Source organism: Pteropus medius, unplaced genomic scaffold (assembly GCF_902729225.1).
Source record: "Pteropus medius unplaced genomic scaffold, Ma_sr-lr_union100, whole genome shotgun sequence".
Classification (NCBI taxonomy): Eukaryota; Metazoa; Chordata; class Mammalia; order Chiroptera; family Pteropodidae; genus Pteropus; species Pteropus medius.
The window spans coordinates 14,037,046-14,060,306 of record NW_024349798.1 but is presented as its reverse complement, the minus strand read 5'-3'; the positions used below and the strand labels follow the sequence as shown (position 1 = coordinate 14,060,306).

The window sequence follows — 23,261 nt, the reverse complement described above, 5'->3', positions numbered from 1 at the left end:
TTAGGTTTGTTCTCTCCTAAAAAAGATAGAACTATTTACTGGAGAGACTGTGGCAACAGTCTTGAGGGTTGTTATTAGATCAGCCAGTGAGGTTGATATTCTTAAAATCCATCAACAGTTTCATTTTTCTGCCACTAAGAATGATAGGTAGCTACCTATTTTATTTTTATTTGCCATGTCTTTTTCACTATGCCTGATTGAAAGTGTTAACATTTCTTAAGGGTCACCGGAAGTCGCGCTAGCTGGACAGGTGCTAGAAAACTTACCCCCCATTGGAGTTTTTTGGGATATTGAAAACTGCTCAGTTCCTTCAGGCCGCTCAGCGACTGCTGTTGTACAGAGGATCCGTGAGAAGTTTTTCAAAGGCCACAGGGAAGCAGAATTCATCTGTGTGTGTGACATCAGTAAAGAAAACAAAGAAGTTATTCAAGAGCTCAATAATTGTCAGGTAAAAAAAAGAATTTTAACCTATTATGATAGAATAAGCACCTGTGATTTTTTAAAACATAATTTCAATTAAAAATTTGTTTAACAATATGCATTTGTGCTGTTTGCAAATAAAGGAAATTAGCAAAAGATTATTTCTAAAGCACAGTAAATTCACAGTGCCATCAACAGATTCTGCCACTTTAAGTGAAATGATATATAATGAAAACCGTTTTATCATAGGCTAATTGATATAAACAAGTTAGGTTCCTCTGAATGAAATGACATTATTCGAGGCCTGCTGTACTAAGAACCATTTAATTTTGTCTGATTTTTAATAATGATGCTTATTTGTGATAGTACCAATCCCATATAATAATTACATATGTATCATTTCCTTTGATTTTCAAGGCTCAGAAGATTTATTATTTGAAATTTATAAATGAAACAGGCCCCCCAAGTGGTTAACAATTTTTTTAAGATCACATGTCCAGTAAGTGAATGAGCTAAGATTTAAATCCAGATTTACCCCAAAATCTGTTCTCTTAAACTGGAAATAGGATTTAGTTCTTTTGACTCTTAGTTTCATTGATATGTCATATTGCTGCCTAAAATTATGTTTATATTCTTTATAGAACCTAATAAATTCTGTTGTGTATTGTATGCACCTCTCAAAACCAACCTTTTCTTACATGTGAACCTGATAGTTTTAACAGGAATAAACATGTTAGCTCCCTAAGGTGCAGATGCCTCTCCTCTCCCACCACCTAACCCCAGATCCTGAAGGCACAGATGGTGTATATAGCACAGACAAAGAACATCAAGTACAGCCCCAAATCTTATCTTAATCATGTATCAGAGATATCTGCCACTCCCAAATTGTTGTCAAAAGCTACTCATGAGAGCTCATTTAACTATAAATTTCACTTCCTTTTCTCTGCATATTTTCTGAAGGGGGGATGGATGAAGCAAAAGGAGAAAGGGATGAAAGCTGGGATAATAATGGAACCAATTAATTCATATGGAGAACCAAATTTGAAATTATGGAAATGTGGTTGTAATTTTTTTTCTGTTCCTAAGTTGCAATCATAATAGTTTCTTCCCTCAAGGACAGTTTATTAAGATGTGAGCAGAATGTGTAGTGATTTTCTCACTCAGCCTTTGCTCATTTGTCTTTATCATAAATTAATGCAGGTAACTGTTGCCCACATCAATGCTACTGCAAAGAATGCTGCTGATGATAAACTCCGCCAGAGTCTCCGAAGGTTTGCAAATACGCACACTGCTCCAGCCACTGTGGTTCTTGTGTCAAGTAAGTATGAAAACCTGTGCTCGTTTCACCTAGACTCACTGAGTGGGAATTATTATAGAAGCCAAAAGATGTTAAAGTAAAACATCCCCAAAGAGGCTGAAATACATAGGACATACTTATGCTCATTTTTGAGAACTGTTTTAGAAAAACAATTGTGTCTACATGGATTTCTGTATTTCCTCCTTGGAACTTGAGTAAGGATTTTTGTGGGGCCAAGTTTATTAAAGAAAATATAATTTTTTAAAACCCTGGGCACAATGTTGCTAATTTTAAAAATCTAAGATGAGTAATTTCCAAAATTGACACTCCCCAAGATATTAATATTTGCTCCCTGTCAGAACTGGAAGTAACATGTGTCTTGGGATTCAGTATAAGCATGTGGTGAAATTGTCTTACTGTGTTAATTCCTCTGATAACGAAATGTGCTCCTGTTCTAAAAAGGGAGAGGGAGCGACTTTGAATACAGTCCAGCCATTCCTTCTCAGTAGGTGTCAGTAGAGTTGTCTGTCTCTGTCAAGTGTTTCTAATGTTTGGGGATGGGGTTGGGCTGTACCTTTTCTTTCAGCTGATGTCAATTTTGCATTGGAACTTAGTGACCTGAGACACAGGCATGGTTTCCATATAATTTTGGTCCATAAAAACCAGGCCTCAGAAGCACTACTGCATCATGCTAACGAACTGATCAGATTTGAAGAATTCATTTCCGACTTGCCCCCCAGGTTACCACTAAAAATGCCAGTAAGTGGGTTTGCATTCTTTTTGCTGTGTTCCAGCGTTAGATTAGGGAGGCTGAACACAGCCCTTAACAAGGGGGTCTCCAAGCCCAGGGGAGGCTGTTCTTTGTAGGAGGCTGACCAGATTTTGAAATAAGATTCAGAAACCTTCAGTCTTCCCTTAAAATATCCAGAGACTTGATGTATGAATGTTGCTTTTCTTTTTCAAAATCTCATAGGGAATCGACTTTTAGATTTACCTTATCAGCAGCCACTTGCCAGTGTCTCCAAAGCTAGCAATGTTTTGTGTCAGACTGATAGAAGTAACGGAATAAGAGTCATTGCTCCTTTTGCTACCACGTATTGTGGGTAAAGAATATGATGATGTTTTGTACCTACTGCTGTGGTTGGAGTCAAACAGAGTAATCGTACAGTTTTTAGGCATTTAATCTCTAAGCTCCAGCAGGCCTGTGAGCCTCTTTTCTACAGTAACATGCCTTGTCATGCACGTGCACAATTAGGAGTGGTTATTGCTACACTTGTGGCCTGTTAAGGCACGCGATAGGAAAATATGAGCATGTTTACATCAGGATGAGCATCTCTGATAGTCTTAATTTGGGATAAGAAGGTTTACTGCAATGCTGAGCTGTGCTTATGCTGTTTGGAGAATATTTGCATAACTCTTGAATAGTAATAATGGACAGGAGCTGTAGTGTGGATGAAACAGAGGTGTGGGCCATCCTGTATATTAAATGCAGTTTTAACATAATTAAATAACTTTAGAATTAACAGAAGCACCTTAGAGAAATTATCTCACCCAATGTCCTCATTACAGGGAGGAGGAAATCAGCACATAGGAAAAGAAAGCAGTTCGTTGGTGGTCAGACATGCTGATCACAGCAGAGCAAAGACTGGACCCCAAGCCCCCTGATCCAAGCTCTTAGGCTGCTAGTCCCCCTGCATTCCCTAACACCCCAAATGAGCCAAGATTAATCACGTGCTGAGGAGACCCGCAGTTGGGGATACCGGAGTCAGGCCCACAGAGTAACACACAGGCCCTCCATCAGCCTTTGGAGCCGCCCTGCTAACTCATTTTGCTGTTAGTCATTATGTTTTGGTCTTTTGGCTATAGCTGGGTTTTCTCCCTCTGCTTCTGTGTGACATTCACTTTTCTAATGTAGAAGACCTTTAAGTCAAATGTAGTATTTAGGTGAAAGATCCTTATTCCTTATGGTTAAAAAAAAAAAAGACGTTATTCATAACGTTGAATCTTGCCAATCTCATTCACTAGAGCGATAACTCAGGTACATTTCTCTTTTTCTGTGTTTTTCGGTCTAAATAAGTTCACCTTCTCCCGACTGGATCATTATTACCTCCCCTCCCAGGTAGCTAGCTTGTTCGGAGATCACTCACTGTTCTTTTCTTGTAATTAATTGAGTGCGTGCCCTCGAGTTAACCTGTGGTAACATTTCTCTTCTGTATCAGCAGTGCCACACTCTGCTCTATGTTTATAACCTCCCAGCGAATAAAGATGGCAAGAGCATCAGCAACAGGCTCAGACGCCTGTCGGATAACTGTGGTGGGAAAGTGCTGAGCATCACAGGTTGCAGTGCCGTCCTCCGCTTCATAAACCAGGACAGTGCAGAACGGGCTCAGAAGCGAATGGAAAATGAAGATGTCTTTGGGAACAGGATCATTGTGTCATTTACTCCAAAAAATAGAGAACTCTGTGAAACAAAAGCTTCAAATGCAATTACTGATAAAGCGAAGTCTCCCAAAAAACTTAAGAATCCAAAATTGTGCCTCATCAGAGATGCAAGTGAACAACCTTCCAGTGCCAAAGCCATGCCTGGAAAAGGGTCGCAGGCGCATTCTGGATCAGCTACAAAAAACACAAATGTGAAAAGTTTACAGGTACTTTTGATACTTCTTGCTTTCCCAAGTTTCTGGCAGGCTTGGTTTCTTTGTCCCTGTGTTTTAGATGCCTGCTTGCTTTGGTGTGCCCTCTCTTTATTTCCGTTTTCGATGATACCCAAAGGCAAAGGGTTTCTGTATGAGGTCTAACACACCTCGGGTACTTAGAGTTTAAACTCCACTGCACTTGTCTCTTTTAAGGAACTGTGCCGCATGGAGTCGAAGACTGGCACTAGAAGCTGTGAGCCCCCGCAGGCCAACCTGAGACTGGTGGCCCCTCCACACAGAAACCCGGGTGCTGTGGCGCCCACACCGAAAAACTCCGGGATGGCAGACTCCATTTACAGAACCAATCCTAAGTAGGTTGAGTTGCTCTTTCTCGTAGTTGCTTTTCCAAGTGAAGGAAAATAAATGACCTTTTCCCTTTGATTTTCCCTCCATTAGAAAAGAGAACCTCAGTGCCCAAAGTGTTACCAGTTCTCCTGTGGAGAAAAAAGACAAAGAGGAGACTTTGTTCCAAGTGAGTTACCCATCTGCTTTCAGCAAGTTGATTGCAGCAAGGCAGGTCGGGCCTCTGCTCGCGTCTCCACCTTGGTCTCGGTGAGTCCAGCTCTGTGATCCGCGGGTGCTTACGTGCACTGGAAAGGATGACGTGCACACGTAAAAGAATTGAAACTATACAGAAGCGCGTAAAGTAAAAGAGAAGTCCTTCATCCCTTCCCTGCCAGCCCCCCTTTCCTCAGGTGATCTCAGCTAACACTGGGGGCAGTGCTTTCCACCATCTCTCCCTCCTTCACGTGGCCATTCGTCAGCAGAGGGCAGAGAGAGAAGCTTGTCCTGTGGGTCCTGGCCAACAGTGGGAGGCACATTAAGATGTCCTCATCACTTCCTTCCCTTCGTCATGTTGAGGGAAAGGCCCAAACTAGATAAACAATGGTTATTCCTATGTGTAGGATAATTATAGGAAGCCATTTGAGAAGTGCAGTCCTCTGTACACCTTTGTAACGATACTCACCTTATCTAAGCTTTCCAAACCCACAGAGTAATTCTGGAGGCTTGCAAGACAGAAGGAGCCATAAGGCCATGTTACATCCCATGAGCTCCTTCTAGCATTGCATGTGATCTGCTGAGCTGATGTAGACTCACTGTAGAAAGTGACTTTGGACCTGTAAAATTACATTTAAAACTTCACACAAAACTTTGCCTTATATGGAGAAGGACTGCAACATCTGAGGAAGAATATCTAGCTTTTTCAAAGCTGAGGGAGGTTACATGACTTACGTTAGTATCACAAGCTAATTTCCTAAGAACAAATGCCCAAAGTGGAAAATTAGTTCATCACATCTGCCCGTAATTTCTACCTTTAGCTTGAAATAATCCGGTGAAAGAATACTTGATATTAAATAATTTACTGGTTGTTTTTACAATATCAACAGATAGTACTTTTAATAATAAGTCTAAATCAGTGTATGCTTAACATAAATACATTTGAAAACCAAATTGTGTTGTGGCAAGCTCTGTCTATGTATAGCTTCAAACAAAGCCTAAATGATATAGACTACATAAATAGAATAACATTTAAAAATTATCTCAGTATGTATGTTTTAAGCATTAGTATGTCTCTAAACCTTTTGAACAGAGCATCTCCACTTGCTTTCAACGTTGCAAATTCAAGCATTGGTGCCAACTGCTCAGACACATTTGCAAATGGTGCTGACATCCAGATCAGCAACATAGACTACAGATTATCCCGGAAGGAGCTGCAGCAGCTCATGCAGGAAGCATTTTCCAGACACGGCAAGGTACCCTTTTCACTCTTGTTCTTGCCTTTGTTTCACTCTTTGCTGGCATTTCACATCGAGAAAACTTGATTTCACACATATCCACAGAGGATGTACGTGTTACTGACCGAGTCTGAACTCCTTCCTTCATCCTTTGATCTGCTCGTGGTGGTGCCGTGCATCCAGTGTTTAGGACACAGCCCGGAGAGCAAGAAACCTAGCAGAGAAGCACTTGTGGTCTCAGGCTAGGGTTTAAATGATACTTTGGGAAATAAAATACTGACGGGTTTTAGTTAGCTCTGGCTGCTAAAATCTGGAAATAGAGTTATGAAATAATGTCGGCTGTTTTTGTTAGCATCTTACTATATATGCGATTCAGTTTTTAGGTGCAGTTTGCTACAAATGCACCTTTTCCAGACTCGTAAAACAGTTATGCCCCAAGTTTTCACGGGTCTGGAGAAGACCCCAGAGACCCTGTCCATGTCTCGGCCTCTGAGCTTGCATCAGAGAGCCAAGTGTTCAGAACACACAAGCGGGCCAGGCCGGTGGCACGGCCATGAAAGTCACCCAGGTCACTTAGGTCTGATTGGCAGAAGTGCAGAGTTCAGACAGGTCCCCTCACTTTGCTGAAGTCCACAGATATGTCCCTTAATGACTCACCTTTAGTCTTGAGGTGACAAGGTTCTGGTAGACTCGCATTCTGTTTTCCTTTTCACTGCTGTAGGTGAAGAGTGTTGAGCTCAGCCCCCATACAGATTATCAGCTCAAGGCTGTTGTTCAGATGGAAAACTTACAGGAAGCCATCAGTGCGGTGAATAGCCTCCACAGATACAAAATTGGCAGCAAGAAGATCCTGGTCTCACTTGCCACAGGAGCTGCTAATAAATCACTCTCTTTACTGAGGTAAAAAAAAAAAAAAAAGCAAACAAGCCAGTTATTTCAGGACTTGAAGCAATTTTGTAAATAATAAAAATAGGTTTTGTCATGTTCCCAACCATTTTGTGGTGATTATGTATGCAGTAATGCTTATTATGAATTGATAGAGTTGAAAGTAAGCTAGTAGTTAGAAATAATAAGTTAGAAATAAGCTAGGTAGAATAATTTGACTCTTGGTCCAGGCATTAATCAAAGGTAAAGTACAGCTTAAACTTGGCAGGCACTTAGGAGTGAAATAATATTCCACATATTCAGAACAGCTTCTAAAAATAGTAGACCTCGACAAGAAAAGTTTATAAGCCTGGAGATTCTGAAATATTACCTTCAAATCTTAGTAGACAGTAGATTGGTCCATAAAGGGTAGATCTACAAAGAGCCAAGCTCTCAACTTGCAGGTACTGTCATGATGTCAAATAGACACCAGCCCCATAAGTCTCGTTACAACTCTGTCAATCTCGGGAATCTGGTGATGGTTTTATTCAGAATCAGCTTTGGTTCTTCTTTGGCTCTCTCTGCTTTGCAGGGAGCTAGTGACAAAAGACTCACTTCTGAGTACCCTCAACTACAGGACTCCCACTCTCTCCTCTCTCACAGACGAACCGCAGTGCAACAGGAGCCATTCGCGCTCTTCTGCCTTTTGCTCTGAATTAACACGGCGTTTGTCTCACTGCGTGGTATACGGGTGTAGAAAGCCCTGTGCTGCACCAAGGGAAAATACCAGTGTATGACTTAAAAATTGGCTCTAATCGCCCTGTCCCTAAGGTCTTTTCTTTCCATTTTTTCTGGAAAATAAATTCTAACATGTCAGAAACTGGTAAATTTATTTTGCATGTACATTGTGTTAATCAATTTTATGTGCTCTTTTTAAACGAAAACTTGGGAATTGCCTGTTGATTTCCAACAGTATTTGTTCTCTAATTGATTAAAATTTTGTCTTACAGTGCAGAAACAATATCTGTTCTTCAGGATGCTCCCGCCTGTTGTCTGCCTCTTTTTAAATTTACAGATATCTATGAAAAGAAGTAAGTTAGGTTTCTTTTTTCATTGATCCAGTCAATGCTAATTGGTAACTTCCAGAATGTTGATTGGTGATTGGCATAAAACTGTTGTAGCAGCTCTTAAGGAGCTTCCAGCCTGGTGGAGGAATGAGACACAGTTGCGTTAGAATTAAATTTCTATTTTAACATATACTTTAAAACTTCTTTCATTTTTAGCAAATTTAGGCCTTGGTCCCCAAAGCTGTACTTTAATTTTTTTTCTAATTGACCGATTAGTTTTGTTATTTATTAAGTGACACTTTTGGAGCACCTTCTAGACTGTAAGCTCCAAGATGACAAGGACTGGGTCTGACCTAACACAGCACGTGGTAGGAGCTCAGGTAGGGTCAGTGGAATGAGAGGCTGAGGCTCTGTGCAGAGTGCAGAGCTGGGGAGACTCCTTACGCTCAAGGAAGTGCCAAGCATCCCTGGTTCGATAGTGAAAGAATTCATAGTAAAATTACTCCGGTTTTACCTTTGAAGAAACAGAGGCGCCATTCTTGGTTGTAGCCTTTTACTAAACAGGACAGGAATTTCTGTGTAATCAAAGAAAAATGTTCTAAGTCAGCATCTCTTTTTCCTTGCTTTTAGGTTTGGACACAAGTTAAATGTTTCAGATTTATATAAATTAACAGACACGGTTGCAATCCGTGAACACGGAAATGGAAGGCTGGTGTGTCTCTTACCCAGCAGTCAGGCCCGACAGAGCCCCCTGGGGTCTTCCCAGTCACATGACGGCTCCTCAACGAATTGCAGCCCAATTATATTTGAAGAGTTAGAATATCACGAGCCTGTCTGCAGACAGCATTGTTCCAATAAAGACTTCAGGTACAATGCCCGTTTCCCTTTAGAAATACCCCTTTTGGATAAGGGCAGGGAATGTCTGTTAGAATGCCTGTTGTGGACCACCAGGAGATGTTGGGTAACTGTGGCCTTCTCTTTTCTGCAGCGAACATGAATTTGATCCGGACTGTTACAAGATTCCTTTTGTGATTCTCTCTTTGAAGACGTTTGCGCCCCAGGTTCATAGTCTTCTGCAGACACATGAGGGCACTGTGCCGTTGTTAAGGTGAGCACGTCAGAACCATTGCGATGTGATTCCTTGCTTCTCTTTGTAGAAAATCTGCCCTCGCTGTCCACACCTCTTCCCAAGCAAGTATCACAGAATACTTCAGCCTAACATCTTTAGCCTTGCAGTCAGTTAAACTATGTCTGAATTGGATCCATTCACTCAGTGTTTCAACAAGAAAATTTTTGTTGGTGTTAAATTTTAGAAACAAAACCATAAATAGGACAGTTTCTTCTCCACAGAGAAGAAATTATTATAAGTGCTATCACAAAAGGTTGCGCAAGTGTTATGAGAGTATACACAACCTCAAATAGCTGTAGATTTCAAAATTTGAGAGAGAAAACTGTTCTTCAGAAGTCTTTAACCACACCGTGTGCCATCTGGTAGACAATGTGGGGTCTAACGCAGGACTAAGTTGCCTTAAGGCCTACGATACTTCAGAGCAGATGAATAACGCACTTGGAATCCAGTTGCTTTTTTTAAACTCCCTCTGCTAGAAAATTGTCCAGGAATTTCTAGTACCATCAGAATGCATCAAAGAGGTAAATTCCACAGTGATTGACTCCCTGGGACCTTAATTTTAACTCCAAACCCAGATTGTGAGCATTTAAACAAATTATTTATTAATAGATACATTAAAATAAAGCCTTCTGTTTAGCGGATACTTTGCTTTTCCTTTATTTTAATTAACGTCTTTTTTTTTTTTCGCTTCAGCTTTCCAGATTGTTATGCTGCAGAGTTTGGTGAACTAGAAGTGGTGCAGGAAAACCGAGGGGGTGTTCCCTTAGAACACCTCATCACCTGCGTTCCAGGTGTCAACATCGCCACTGCACAGAACGGCATCAAAGTAGTTAAATGGATTCACAACAAGCCCCCACCTCCAAACACAGGTAGGTGTCAGGCGTTTGGTCGCCCTGAGCCATCATCTAAGGCGTGTGAGAGGCGGTGTTTGGCTTTTATCCTAAAGCGCACACTGTTGGCCGAGCGAACGCACCGTGAGCGTCTCCTCTGATCCTCTAAAAACTGCTCTCTGAAGTCATGTAAGAAAGTCCAGACCCAGTTCCTCAGTTACACATCGCTCTACCTACTCCTTTGAGGCTTTTTTGATTTGTCGGTTGATTTGCCTTTAAAAATAGTTTCAAGTATGTGAAGGAAATATCTCTGAATGCAGGTTTACCTTTGAAATGCATTTTGGTCAATAATTATGACTTTGATATAGTCAAAGCAGATTTAACTGCAAAGGACCAGGACATCTGAACGTAGATGTGGGTGAGTTTCTGAGTCCTGGGCGTCTCCTGAGGTGCAAATGTCTAATCCTGCTACCTGTGAACAGCACTTGACACTGTTGCCTTCATACTTTCACTTTCTCCTTTTTGGCCCCCAGCACTTCCTCCTTTTCTCCCCCCAACTCCCTGCTCTACAGGAAGAAAGATGTGGATAACCAGGGAGCTCTGTTCGTACCAAAGCTGCTTACCCACCTCCTCCTGCCCTTCCTCTCAGTCCTGGACCACTCTGGGTCCTGTATGTTATTAAAACTTAATTATGTGAACATTCAGGATAAATGCAAAAACCAGTTTCTTCATTTTATATCATACTAGTTTTACACTATTGCTATCCATGGTGTCCCGGGCAGTGTTTTCAGCTGCCCTGTGGGTTAGTTAGGCTTCTCTGGGCTACCTGCTTGATGACCATTTATAACTTTGTTCCTGTGGGAAGGTATGTTCCACGTGACCAAACTACAACTGGATCTTTGAAATACAACCAGTTTATAAACTGGAAACTTCCTGTGTATTGTTTCTTCTGCTACAAGTTAACACTATGGTGAACGATGCTTTACTTTGGCTACTTGACTCTGAGAAGTAGTGGGAAAGCATTTGCCAGCCCATAAATAAGTTGGGCTAGCCTGTTAATTATGTGGTACCTGAGTATAAAGGTGAGAATTAGTGGTTTGGTGTCATCTGCTTGGTCACGATTGAGCACAAGTCTGGGAGGGCAAGATTAGTTACCTTTCTTTCAGCTGCTGACATCATGCTTTGTGTCTTATGCTTGTTCTTTTTCTCTCCCCACTATCTAGACCCTTGGCTTCTGCGTTCCAAAAGTCCTGTGGGTAACCCCCAGCTGATCCAGTTCAGTAGAGAAGTGATCGACTTACTGAAGAGCCAGCCATCCTGTGTCATACCGATTAGTAATTTCATCCCGTCCTATCACCATCATTTTGCAAAGCAGTGCCGGGTCTCAGACTATGGATATTCCAAGCTGATTGAATTATTGGAAGCAGTGCCTCATGTGCTGCAGGTGAGAGTGCTAAGGAATTACTGTTTAAAGATGCGCACACTCCTCCGTGGCTTTAGCCACCTCAGCCACATAAACAGCAACTTAATTAATTCCCAGGAAGTCAGTTCAGAACAAAACATCCTGTACGAGCTTTCTCTGGTGTGTGGAAAACATATACAGGGTGGCTTCTTAATTTTTCAGAAAGCTGCAAGCTTCTAACTTAAAGCAATTCCTTAGAGCAGCAGTCCCCAACCTACCTGGCACCAGGGACCGGTGCTTCTATGAGCATCTAATGCCTGACAATCTGAGTAGGAGCTGAGGCGGTGACGCTAGTGCTGGGGAGCGGCTGCAGATACAGATGAAGCTTCGCTCCTTGGCCCGCTGCTCACTTACTGCTGTGTGGCTTGGTTCCAGCCCATAGACGGGGGTTGGGGACCCCTGCCTTAGGGCACTCAGGGGCATTTTCCTTCTAATCTCTACAGACTGACTCTCCTCCTAGCACAGCTCTCTCCAGAATCGTTCGCTATTACATGGGAACTGCTGTGGACGTGGGCGCACCTTATAAATGAGTCGAAGACCAGTTACTGGGCTGGAGCATAGCATTGGTTCCTGAGAAGTCTTTGCCTATTAATTTACACTGTTACAATAGCTTCCCATGTGTAAAAATGGCCTGTAAGATTTCAGCTGTCTTTTAGAGACAAAATTATTCATCCAAACTGATAATATGCTTTTCATTTCTGTACTCAGGACTATTTGAGAAGGATGTGCAGGGCCAAAGAAAAAAAAAAAAAGGCCCCAGGCGCCTGAGCAGTTGTTCGTTTTGATCTTTTACAGTTCTCTGAGGCAGTAACAGGAGAGAGAAGAGCCAGCAACAAGTCAGTATCTGCCAAGGTCTTACGAGTATAAATAATGCAAGTGTTTGATTTGCAGATTCTCGGAATGGGCTCCAAACGTCTGTTGACCCTTACACACAGGGCCCAGGTGAAGCGCTTTACTCAGGATTTACTCAAACTCCTCAAGTCCCAGGCCAGCAAACAGGTCATTGTGAGAGAATTCTCGCAGGCATATCACTGGTGAGTTGATACGAAGAAGAAGAAAAAAAAATGAAAGCAAATATTTTAAAACACTTTTTCTTTCTCCAAATTTTAAGTAATTATCTAACTTTTTTATGTAGCCTTCTTTTAGAAAACTTATAAAAGTTATTTTGGTGAGTGATAATTCTTTTTGCCCATTTCCATGGTTTAAATCTAGGTGTTTCTCAAAGGACTGGGAAGTCACCGAATATGGGGTTTGTGAGTTGATTGATATCATATCAGAGATTCCAGACACAACTATTTGCCTGTCCCAACAAGATAACGAAATGGTGATCTGTATCCCCAAAAGAGGTAAGTTGAATGAAATTTGCTGGAAGAATGTGGTCCATCTCTGGCAATTTTGACATGGAATCATACAAGGGATGCATTTTCCTCCTCCTCCTCTGTGGTCCCTAAAGATGCCATGGCAAGTGCAGTGTGAAAGCTCTGCTATACAGCGGGTCTTGGGTTCTTCAGAGTAGGTGGAGCCCCCTGCTGAGAAGAAAAGGAGGCTAGTTTTAGAACTCACTCTAAATGCCTCTTCAGCCTGTCTGGCTGTTTACCCCGTGATTATCCATTTGAGAGTCAGAGACCATGGCTGTTGTTTGTCTCTAATTCCGAGCTGCTCTACTATGCATACTTGAGAAGGAAAGAAAAGTCAAATCAGTATTTTGAAGTTTAAGCTTTTTCTCCTCTATATTTTTGATGCCTGATGCTCTTTTTTGCTAGCAATCTTAACTGAAGATCAGATGAATAAAAAGCATGTGAATATTCAGAAGTGTGATTTCATAGAAAAAATGTCTAGATTATTTTTTCAAGTATGGAGACCTATATGTGTGTCATGTTCATGTGTTGGGTGAAGGTGGGAGACGGGGGAGCAGGGGCTAGAGAAATTATTTCCAGCTTATAAAATGAGGTCTCATCAGTACGTACGTGTATTCATTGTATACCCTGATAGCATCATGACTTCCTCGTGCTCTGCCCTTGAGCGAGTTTGAGCCACCTACAAAGAGAAAAGAGGAGATGAGTATGCTCGTTTTAGGTTGTGTCGTTTGGAAGACAAAGGTGCTATCTTTTGTCATCCGTGCATAGGAGTAATATTAAATGCAAATGAGTAGAAAAAGATTGTGATTTTTTTTTTTTTTTTTTTTTTTTTAAAGAACGTACTCAGGATGAAATAGAAAGGACAAAACAGTTCTCACGGGATGTTGTTGATTTGCTGAGGCACCAGCCCCATTTCCGGATGCCCTTTAATAAGTTTATCCCCTCGTACCATCACCACTTTGGCCGGCAGTGCAAACTCGCATACTACGGGTTTACAAAACTACTTGAACTTTTTGAAGCCATACCGGATATTCTACAAGTAAGTGAAGAAATTCTATTTTTCTGGTCAATATAAGGGGAAATATTTTTCCCCCTGAGAAGTAGGGAGTTAGGAAATGGGATGAAAATTTGAAATATTTCTATCAGAGAAGTGTTGTTGGCTCATTAGTATTTTTAGGTCAATGTAATTTTTTTCCTTCAATAAAGAAATAAATCATTCTTCAAACTTGTTTTATGATAATTATTTTGAAAAGGACAAAATACTTTTATTTTTAAGCCGAATATTCTTTCATTAGCTCCATACTTTTCAGATCTCTCATATCGGAGGTAGGGATGAACATACAAATGCCTAGCTGTTAGGTCGTTGCTAATGTAAACCAGCTTTCTGTTGTTGATTTGTATAACTATTACCATTTTTGACTCTTAAAGTGCTTTTGAGAGTTTAAGAAAACGTTTGTGGTAAGACACACATTACCTACTTAACCATTTTTAAGCGTGAAGTTTAGTAGTGTTAAATGTGTTCTCGTTGTGCAACCAATTTCCAGAACTTTCTAATCTTTCAGACCTGAGACTCTGTACATTAAAGAACACGAAAGTGCTTTTTTGCTACTGCTTGTACCCATTTTCATGCTATTTAGTTCCATGAACAGTCGTAACATTTTCAATCTTCTTTTCCTCCTCTTGCGTGTTTTCCAAGGTATTGGAATGTGGAGAAGAAAAAATCCTCACCTTGACAGAGGTGGAACGATTCAAAGCTCTAGCCGCCCAGTTTGTTAAACTGCTTCGGTCCCAAAAAGATAACTGCCTCATGATGACAGATCTGCTCACAGAATACACTAAAACTTTTGGTTACACTTTTCGTCTCCAAGACTATGATGTCAGTTCGGTTTCAGCTTTAACACAGAAACTCTGCCACGTTGTAAAGGTAAACGTGTGGCGGCGTGATCGTTGTGGGGATGTTCACGTGTGTGTACGCATTTCTGTGTTTACACGTCATGCTTCCTACTGCTTCACAGGTTGCTTTGTGTGTCGTTACTACCTTATGAGGTAGTAGAAGATGACCTGGGTTTGGTTGGCAGTTTAGATTTTTGCGCTTGCCTTCGTGTGTGTGTGTGTGTGTGTGTGTGTGAGTGGCCTTGCTAAAGTGATGTCTTCTTGAACTGATGAGGTCATCGTTCTACCCCAGGTTGTTTATTCTCCACTGCATCAATCTCAGTACTGCTGACCTGAAGTTGGATCTTTCTAAACAGATCTTTGGCTCCAAAGTTTTGGGGAGACTGTAATCACAGGTCTCTTCTCCCTTCCAGATTCTGACTCACTTAAGGAGCAGGTCTAGGAGCAAGCTGGGGCTAAGAATTGCCTTCGTTGCTGGTAGTAACGCTGGGTGGAGAGGGTAACTCTGTCCTCTTCCCTGCCCTGGGCCGAGCTGACCCTCCCAGTTGTAGGCAGAGCAGCTGGACAGGTTTCGGGCTGTTGCCACCACAGGACCAAGAAGACTCTCTAAGGGAGGAAGGCATGGAAAGGAAAGCGCACAGCGTGGTGGCAGCCCGGGTCACAGGTCTGGAAGGAGTCTGCGTTCTGGTCGGTTAGAGGAGGTGAAACCTTCCCAGGAGACAGACGGGCTGCTGGAGAGTGGGAAGAGCACTAGGCATGGGGACCGTCCAAGGCCGAGGAGGAGGAATGGCCCGCAGCATCACACGCTGCTCAGGGCCAGTGAGACGAGGGCTCATGTGACCTCTGGACCTAGCTGAATGGAAGTAGTCAGTGTTGCTGGCCAGGGCAGGGTCAACAGCAGAGAGACATGGGGACGAAGCCACGCCGAGTGGGTTGAGGAATGAGGAGGAGGAGGCAAGAAAATGGCAACAGGTAACCTAGACGGCTTTTCGGCTTGTTCACCTGGGAAGGAAGAGAGCAAGAGGGCAGAGAGGGCAGCAGCGGGAGCCCGCAGGCCTGAGAGAGCAGGTGGGGGGGTTTCGGTGGTGGTTTCTTGTTCCGGTCACAGAGACTGAGCATATTTGAGAGCTACTGAGAAGGACCTTGAGAGAGAAGATAGATAACAAAGATGAGTAGCGGTGTGGGGCGAGGGCCCCGAGGAGGCAGGAGCTGTAGGAGTTGGCATTCAGCAGAAGGAGAGACAGCTCAGGTGTCAACATGGTGACAAAAGGGAAGGGTAGGATGCATGGAGATTTAGGTAGGCTTGATGTTTGTTAGCACGAAAAGGAGGGAGTTACCTTCCAGAGCTATTTTTCTGTCGAGTAGAAGGTGAGAGTAGCTGCTTAATGGAGGAAGGGATTCAAGATAGACGTGTGGGGAGAATGTCTGCTCCAGGCTCCTGTTTGCATGCAGGATGCATGGGAGTTTTGAATGGGTTATTTTGGAAGTGGGCAATGACAAGATCCCAAGTATGACACTGAGCATAGAAGTCTGGAGTGGAATCAAGTAGAAAGGACGTCACTGGAGATGAGAAGGTCGAGCCACTGAGAGGCCATGGTATGGGACAGGCCCCTTGGATGTGAGTCACGCAGCACAATGGCAGTGGTGGGCTTGGTGCAGGAAAGACTCTAAGCTGAGACTGGAGACTTTGATGAATAACGGTGAATGACTGGGGAGCAGTAGAGATGGGGAAAGATGGGAGAGGCTCCAGGGTGCTACCCTGGCTGCACACCGGAATCCCCCAGGGAGCTTCTGGGCAGGCCAATGCCCAGACTTCGCCCTGCCTCCAAGATTCTTCTGTAATGAGCCCAGCTCTGCTCTGAGCATCGGCATTTTCATAAGCCCCACGGGTGATTCTAATGTGCAGCCAGGTTGAGAATCAAGAGATATATTATGTGGCATCAGAGAAGCAGGTTTCTGCTTTTTGGCCTTAAAAGGCTAGAGGAGTAGTGATGGTCTGGGCATCTAAGAAGGTGACTCGAATTCTCCTGGACTTGGTACTTTTGGCTGACTGAACCCCAAGCCTGCAAAGGAAATGCGTAATCTAGCTGTCAACAGGTCCGTAGTCATGGTAAGTGGAGTGGGCCTCCCCAGCAGCCTTCTGCCTTGGCTCTAGGTGAGCATCAGAACCAAAGACACTGATGTTGGGATGGCTCCTCAAGTGCCACGCACCTCTCTCTGCCTCCAGGGTCCAAAGCCCGAAAGAGCACAGCTTGTGGTCAGCGCAGGCGCCGAGACCTGTGGTCCCAGGCTTGTCTCCAGTGCCTCAGCTGCGTGCACGCTGGAGCTCTGCCTGGGTTCATTTCCGTGCAGCCTCATTCACACCCACCCACCCCTGCCCAAGGCCCGTGGGTCTCAGTACCAGATGCTTGCTCCTTCACGTGTCCTTTGGTCCCCACACGGTAACCAGTGTCTTTTTCGTAAGGTTTCCCTTCCAGTGCACTTAAAAACTGAGACCCATTACCTCCTTGAGAATCTGAAAGAAAGGAGAAGTAGACACGTAGTCAGACATGAAAATACCAGCGTTTTGGCAAGTAACGATGGACTAGAAGAATGTGGCCCGCCTTGTAGTCAGAGTGGGCCTTCTCTCATCCCCCTAGCCTAGCCCCTGGGACACACAGGATGAGTCGGGTCTGCAGAGCAGCCCTATGGAGTGTCGCCGGCGGCTAACTCCCCCTGCCACCTCCCCTCTCCAGCACGGCAACCCTTCATTCACAGGCTCGGACTAGTGGATGTCAGCTGGCCAGCCTTATCTCCTTCCCTCTCTGGCGAGTGGAGGGAAGGCCTAAGAGTGGGGGTGGCATGATGGACGTTACGGTTATGGACCAGCAGGAAAGGAGAGAATAATTTCTGCTCCGGTCTCACCCGAAGTGTGGGTCTGGTGTCACAAAGAAGCTGAAAGCAAACCCAACTCACTTCGCTTCAGTTTAAGACCAAGGATTAAGAGATTTTCCTCTGTGGGTCTCATTAGCCAAAATGAATCCAGCTAAGCAGGATGTGACCCCAGTTGTCTCCTGAGTTCGGATAAGTCTGAATTCTTGTTTTCCCCAGGTTGCAGATATAGAATCTGGCAAACAGATCCAACTGGTCAACCGCAAGTCCCTACGCTCCCTCACTGCCCAGTTGCTGGTACTGCTGATGTCTTGGGAAGGAGCCACCTGCCTTTCTGTTGATGAGCTCAAGAGACACTATGAAACTACCCACGGCACTCCTCTCAACCCCCGCGAATACGGATTCCTGACTTTGACCGAACTTCTGAAGAGTCTGCCTTACTTAGTCGAGGTGCGAGTACTAACGGTCCTTTAGAACCACTGCAGTGGAACTGTTGGGTATTTCCGCATTACCTAGTTGTCTAGATTAGAGGGTGTAGAGCTGGAAGGGACCAATCGGGAATTTTATAGTTGAACAAACCAAAGCATAGGGAGCTGCAGGCACCCTGCTCAGATGAGTGACCAGCCAGAACGAAAGCCCTGGCCTCCTGATTCTTGAACTGGGGTACTTTTGTCCTACGTCAAGCTAGACTTTGCTGCTGCTATTACCTCTTTCTGAATTAGATGGATTTGGGGGTAGCTTCACATGACTTACCAGTCAGATGCAAGTCAGAAAGGAAGACTGACTGGTTACTCAAGTAACCTTTCAAGAATGGCACATTAAGATTAGAAGAATCATAAGAGGAGAATGCTACAGAAATAGATAAGGTCTTAGAAAAAAGTTATCAAAATTGACTAAAGAAGGTAAAAATTAGATCAGTGACCACAAAAAGGAGCATTAAAGATCATTGAGATTTTACCACTGAAAAAGGCACCAGGACCAGATGAGTTAACAGTTGGGTTTTAACTAACCCTTAAAGAACAAATAACTCCCAACTTCTTAAAAACCAGTTTAGGTCACTTAAAAAAAAAAGATAGAAAGCTTGGTACTTCATTTTATGAAGCCAAAATTGCCTGAACACCAAAAACCCAATATAATCCCCTAAAGAAAATGGTTCTAAATAGGCTATTAACTAATAAATTCCAGCAATATATGGAAAGAATGATATATGTCATTGTTCCATATAATTATGTGATTTGTAATTAAATAATTAAAAGATATTGGCAAAAACTCTCTTGAGCTGCCTTCTAGGCCAGACCTCAACATTGCATGTTAGTGAGTAATAGATGTCTTAGGAACTTTCCACCCACCCTTGGCTGTAAGTCCCCATTAGTCTTTGTTGTACAGTTGACCCTTAAACAGTACAGTGGTCAGGGGTGCCACACCCCCACCACCACACGCAGTTGAAAATCCATGTATAACTTTGATTTCCCAAAAACTTAGTTGTCCCTCGGTATCCACAGGGGATTGATTCCAGGACCCCCACAGATAACAAAATGTGCAGATGCTTAAGCCCCCTATGAAATGGCGTAGGACAACGGACAATTGGCCTTCTGCATCTGTGGATGCAGATCAACCACAGATCAAAAACAGTGCAGGTATTTATTGAAAAAACCCGCATGTAATTGGACCCATGCAGTTTGAACCCTTGTTGTTAAGGGTTAACTGTATTCAGAATTGAGCCCAGTTCCGTACTGAGGTTATTCCTTTTCCCCTATTGCTATAACCCCTGAATAAAAAACTTTTTACCTCTTTTAACTACTGTCTGGCTCTGGCTTTATTATGTGAACTCTAGTTCTAGGCAGTGCAAACAGATGGTAAAGGCAAAGGGCTTTCCGTGGCCAGCTGAGGTGGGGACATACCACTTCTCTTGCAGATTCTCAGGGCACATTAAAGACTGAAAAGGTTTATGCTTAATTTACTTGAGGATAAAAGAGCTTTGGGGTTTTTTCCTTATTGCTTTTGTTGGGCTTGTTTTTTTTAAAGAATGCTAATGTTGTCACCCTGCATCTCGCTGTTCTCTGGACACCACTGGGAGATGAGGTTCAGGGGTCCCAGTCCTTGAGTCTGATGCCACTTTCTCTACCTGGGGTTTGCTTCTCATCTTCCTGCCTATCTCGTGTTTGAACCCCAGGTTTGCCATTTTCCTTCTTTTGTGACACGCTTTCTCCAGACCTCTGCCCTCTTAGACTTGCAAATGGGATTCAGGTTTGCTCAGGGCTTCGGCTTTCTCTCGGAGGAGATCCTTGAATGAATCCCTCCTCCTCAGCTGATTGTCCATTTTCAAGTTGTCCTGGCGCCTTGTCACTCTGCTGGAGGCCCTCACTTTTCGGTGGGCAGGGCCAGTCACTCCAGAAGTGTCTAATGCTGTGTTTCCTCTTGGACCAGGTTTTCACTAACGATAAGGCAGAGGAGTGTGTGAAGCTCACAAGTCTGTATTTGTTTGCCAAGAATGTGCGGTCTTTACTGCACACTTACCACTACCAGCAGCTTTTCCTTCATGAATTTTCCATGGCCTATACTAAGTACGTCGGAGAAACACTGCAACCCGAGGCTTACGGCTACAGTAGTGTGGAGGAGCTCCTGGCAGCCATCCCCCAGGTGGGTGTTTTCTGACCTTGGAGAGCATCTTCCTGCAGGGCCATGGGCTTACATGCCTGAACAGAGACGTGAAATGGCAGGCGTTTTGAATAGGTCCTTTCAGAACATGCTATTTGCATAAGAGGAATGATTTTAGCATTTCCCCTTCATTCTCAAGAAGGTAGAACCTTTACCGGTAAACCTTTGTTAAATTCCTGTACGCCAGGTGACCGAGTCCTAGACCCTGTTCTCAGAAAGGTGTCAGTCTTGGAGTCGGGACGCCTGAGCAGATGAGGAGTCGGTGTTAGTGCAGCCAACAGAGGGGGCAGGGCCCACTCCTGGGCAGACGGGGGCGTGGCTTGCGGAGCCGACTGCAAGGATGTGTAGGAGCGGACCATGTGGCGAAGAGAGGGGCCAGGGCAGTCTGGGTAGAGGAGACGGGTGCAGATGCAGAGCTGCGAGAAGTAGTGGGGAGCGTGCTGACGTGAAGTCAGAGCTTGGTTAAGGAGGCCCTGCCCATCCAGGTGGGGGCAGGACCCAGCAGGGGCCAGGGAGGGGCCTCAGGTTTGCACGTGGAAAAAGACCACAGTCACTGCAGAGCTGAGAGAAACGGGTGGGGGAGGGGGGCTTGGCCAAGATGCTGGCCATCACCAAGGGCAGAGTGAGGGCTGTGAAGGGACTGAGTGAAAATAATAAAAAAAGTAATTAAGGACACATGGGAGTGAGACCAGGGACTTGGTGACAGATGCCCGTGGGGGAGCACCAGGAGCCAGTGCTTAGCTGAGGAGGTGGAGAGCAGCAGCCTCGGTTTTAGGATTGGAATGATGAGCTTAGCTTGAGGGGGTCTGAGAGAGCTCCGTTAATTCTTTTGGGTGTGTTTAGTTCATGGGAAAATGGTAAGAACTGTCTCCATTTATAGACCAGAACTGGTGTCTGGGAGATGGTCTTTTTAAGAGCCATAAAGAATATTTTTAAAGCCGAGTTTCACGATTTTTAGACTATACAGCTTTTGATAAGGGATGTGATTCTGCCAGCGTCTATGGCTTTAAAAGATAGAGTATAGAAATTTTTTTTCTTGTCATTTAGTCTCTAAATTCCAGATGTTTGAAGCAGACACAGTAGGTCACATTGTCCCTGAAGTTTAAGACTAATCTCCCACCCTTTCTCACTGCTTGACCAGAGTGTGTCTTGTGTGCAGGTGGTCTGGATAAAAGGACATGGGCACAAGAGAATTATAGTGTTAAAGAATGACATGAAAAGTAAGTGAGCGCCTGTCCCCTCCCCCTGCAGAGGTCCCGGTTCTCTCACTGACTCCTCCCTCTAACGGGTGGTGCTCTTGGCTCTTTGTCCTCCAGGTCGTCTGAGTTCACTCTGTATTTCCCCAGCCGATCATGAAAACCGGCCCTCAGCTACTGAGTGTCTCCTGGAGGTGCCCGAATGTCGCCCAGCCTCGGAGCTCAGACGTGGAGCAGGTGAGGATGGGGAGAGGAGAGTCAAAGCTGGAGAAACTCCAGGAGAGCTGGGGCGGGGCGGGGCGGGGTGGCGTCAGTGTCTTTTTCATTAATTAAAGTTTTCATACGTTTTTCAAAGCAGCCTAGTATTTGGTTAATAACAGAAAAAACTGGCCTACATCTGACAGTGTTTTATGGCTCCTAAAGGGTGTTAGCACCCCCCAAAATGACAATATGTCAACCCACGTCAGATATTAAAGGAAAAAAATTATTCTGACGCTTGTTAAAAGAGTATTTCAAGACTGTTGCAGTCGGGTCAATTTGACTGCAGGAGGCGAGAAAGATCGAGCTCTACTCTGCGTACAGCAGGGCAGTGGGGGGGCTTACAGGGAGCAGAGCGAGGGTGTCGGTGCATGGAAAATGACCAGAAGAGGCAGCAGGGCAGGGGATGTAGTCAAACTGACCTAGGAGGATCTTTGCTCAAGACAGGCCAAGGACTTAGACGTCTCGGGTGTGGGTGAGGAGCTTGGTCAGATAGCATGGGGGCGGATTCTTGATAAACTGACGTCCTAAGAGTCTTGCTAAGACTGGACTCGGCAAGGGCAGGACAGACATGGAAAGCCAGGGGCTAGTGGAGAAGAGGGCTCAGAGGAGAGGCTTTGTCACAGGACACTCCTGGGAGAGACTCGATGGTCATTCATTAATATTACTCAGAACAACATTGAGTCACTTCGATGTTATGTGGAATCATCTCTGCAGAAATCAACTCACTTGAATTTTGCAGCAATTTTAACTTCATTGGAAGTTAAACCCATTGCTGTGTATGAGAATTTTATCTTCATAGGCCTCTGAAAGTTGGTTAAAAGTATTAGCCGTGCTATGTTTATAACTCAGTCGTGCAGCATTTTACATTTTGTGAAGCACCTTAATGGGCCTCGTCTCCCTCAGCTGTCACCACGACCTTCAGCAGTAGGTATTTCCATCCTACAAACGAGGAACTGAAATTGCAGGAAGTGAAGTCACTTAACAGGATCACTCGGCTAGGAAGCGACAGAACCTGGACCCTCTTTGGAAGCTGACTGTAGATCCCTTTTCCTCAGACGACTCTCAGGGGAGGTCCTGGCATGTGGCATTTCACTTGCCAAAAAGAGACCCAGATCTTTCTGTTAAAAGCTTTTTTTAAAGACTCTGAGTTCCTGAGTACTTCCTTACAGTTTTCATCTTCAAGGCTTTGAAAGAAAGCCTCAGGCACAGACTTGTGGTAGACTGCTGTCCTGAGTAGGGTCATGGCCTGCCTTCTCTGTCCAGGGCCCCGTCACATGGAGCGGGAGCTTCTCCGCCTGGCCAGCGACTCCCCTGTGGACCTCCTGTGTGCACCCGTCCCTTCCTGCCTGCCGTCCCCTCAGCTGAGACCAGATCCTGTCACCCTCCAGTCTGCTGATCTCATTCAGTTTGAGGAACACCTGCAAGAGCCTTCTGGTAGGATGCACTGTGCTGCTGTGGGCTTAAAAATAAAACTGTAATGCCAGTACTTTAAATGTTTGGTAGGGGTGGGGAGAAACGGTACC

General features: G+C 44.2%; 1 protein-coding gene and 1 long non-coding RNA gene across 7 annotated transcripts in view; one reads left to right on the top strand and one right to left on the bottom strand.

The window, feature by feature from the left end:
* The window catches only part of MARF1 (meiosis regulator and mRNA stability factor 1), a 34,867-nt gene that overhangs the window by 7,422 nt on the left and 4,184 nt on the right, over positions 1–23,261 (top strand). For 2 of the 6 annotated variants that reach the window (XM_039885405.1, XM_039885406.1), the window contains exons 5-26: positions 222–448; positions 1,621–1,738; positions 2,304–2,476; positions 3,937–4,365; positions 4,567–4,724; positions 4,810–4,965; positions 6,005–6,167; positions 6,871–7,049; positions 8,024–8,104; positions 8,711–8,947; positions 9,069–9,188; positions 9,903–10,078; positions 11,263–11,483; positions 12,393–12,535; positions 12,714–12,847; positions 13,696–13,898; positions 14,556–14,783; positions 17,843–18,073; positions 20,051–20,263; positions 21,441–21,501; positions 21,598–21,714; positions 23,002–23,172. In XM_039885405.1, coding sequence (XP_039741339.1) covers positions 222–448; positions 1,621–1,738; positions 2,304–2,476; positions 3,937–4,365; positions 4,567–4,724; positions 4,810–4,965; positions 6,005–6,167; positions 6,871–7,049; positions 8,024–8,104; positions 8,711–8,947; positions 9,069–9,188; positions 9,903–10,078; positions 11,263–11,483; positions 12,393–12,535; positions 12,714–12,847; positions 13,696–13,898; positions 14,556–14,783; positions 17,843–18,073; positions 20,051–20,263; positions 21,441–21,501; positions 21,598–21,714; positions 23,002–23,172 — 3,939 coding nt within the window. The remainder of the gene's footprint in view (positions 1–221; positions 449–1,620; positions 1,739–2,303; positions 2,477–3,936; positions 4,366–4,566; positions 4,725–4,809; positions 4,966–6,004; positions 6,168–6,870; positions 7,050–8,023; positions 8,105–8,710; positions 8,948–9,068; positions 9,189–9,902; positions 10,079–11,262; positions 11,484–12,392; positions 12,536–12,713; positions 12,848–13,695; positions 13,899–14,555; positions 14,784–17,842; positions 18,074–20,050; positions 20,264–21,440; positions 21,502–21,597; positions 21,715–23,001; positions 23,173–23,261) is intronic. The other 4 variants (XM_039885407.1, XM_039885408.1, XM_039885410.1 and 1 more) reach the window with 4 other exon arrangements.
* LOC120620429 (uncharacterized) lies at positions 4,895–6,940 on the bottom strand. Its single transcript, XR_005657861.1, has 3 exons — positions 6,807–6,940; positions 5,381–5,531; positions 4,895–5,003 (listed from the first exon to the last, which is right to left on the bottom strand). It is a non-coding gene; the product is annotated as an uncharacterized LOC120620429 (long non-coding RNA).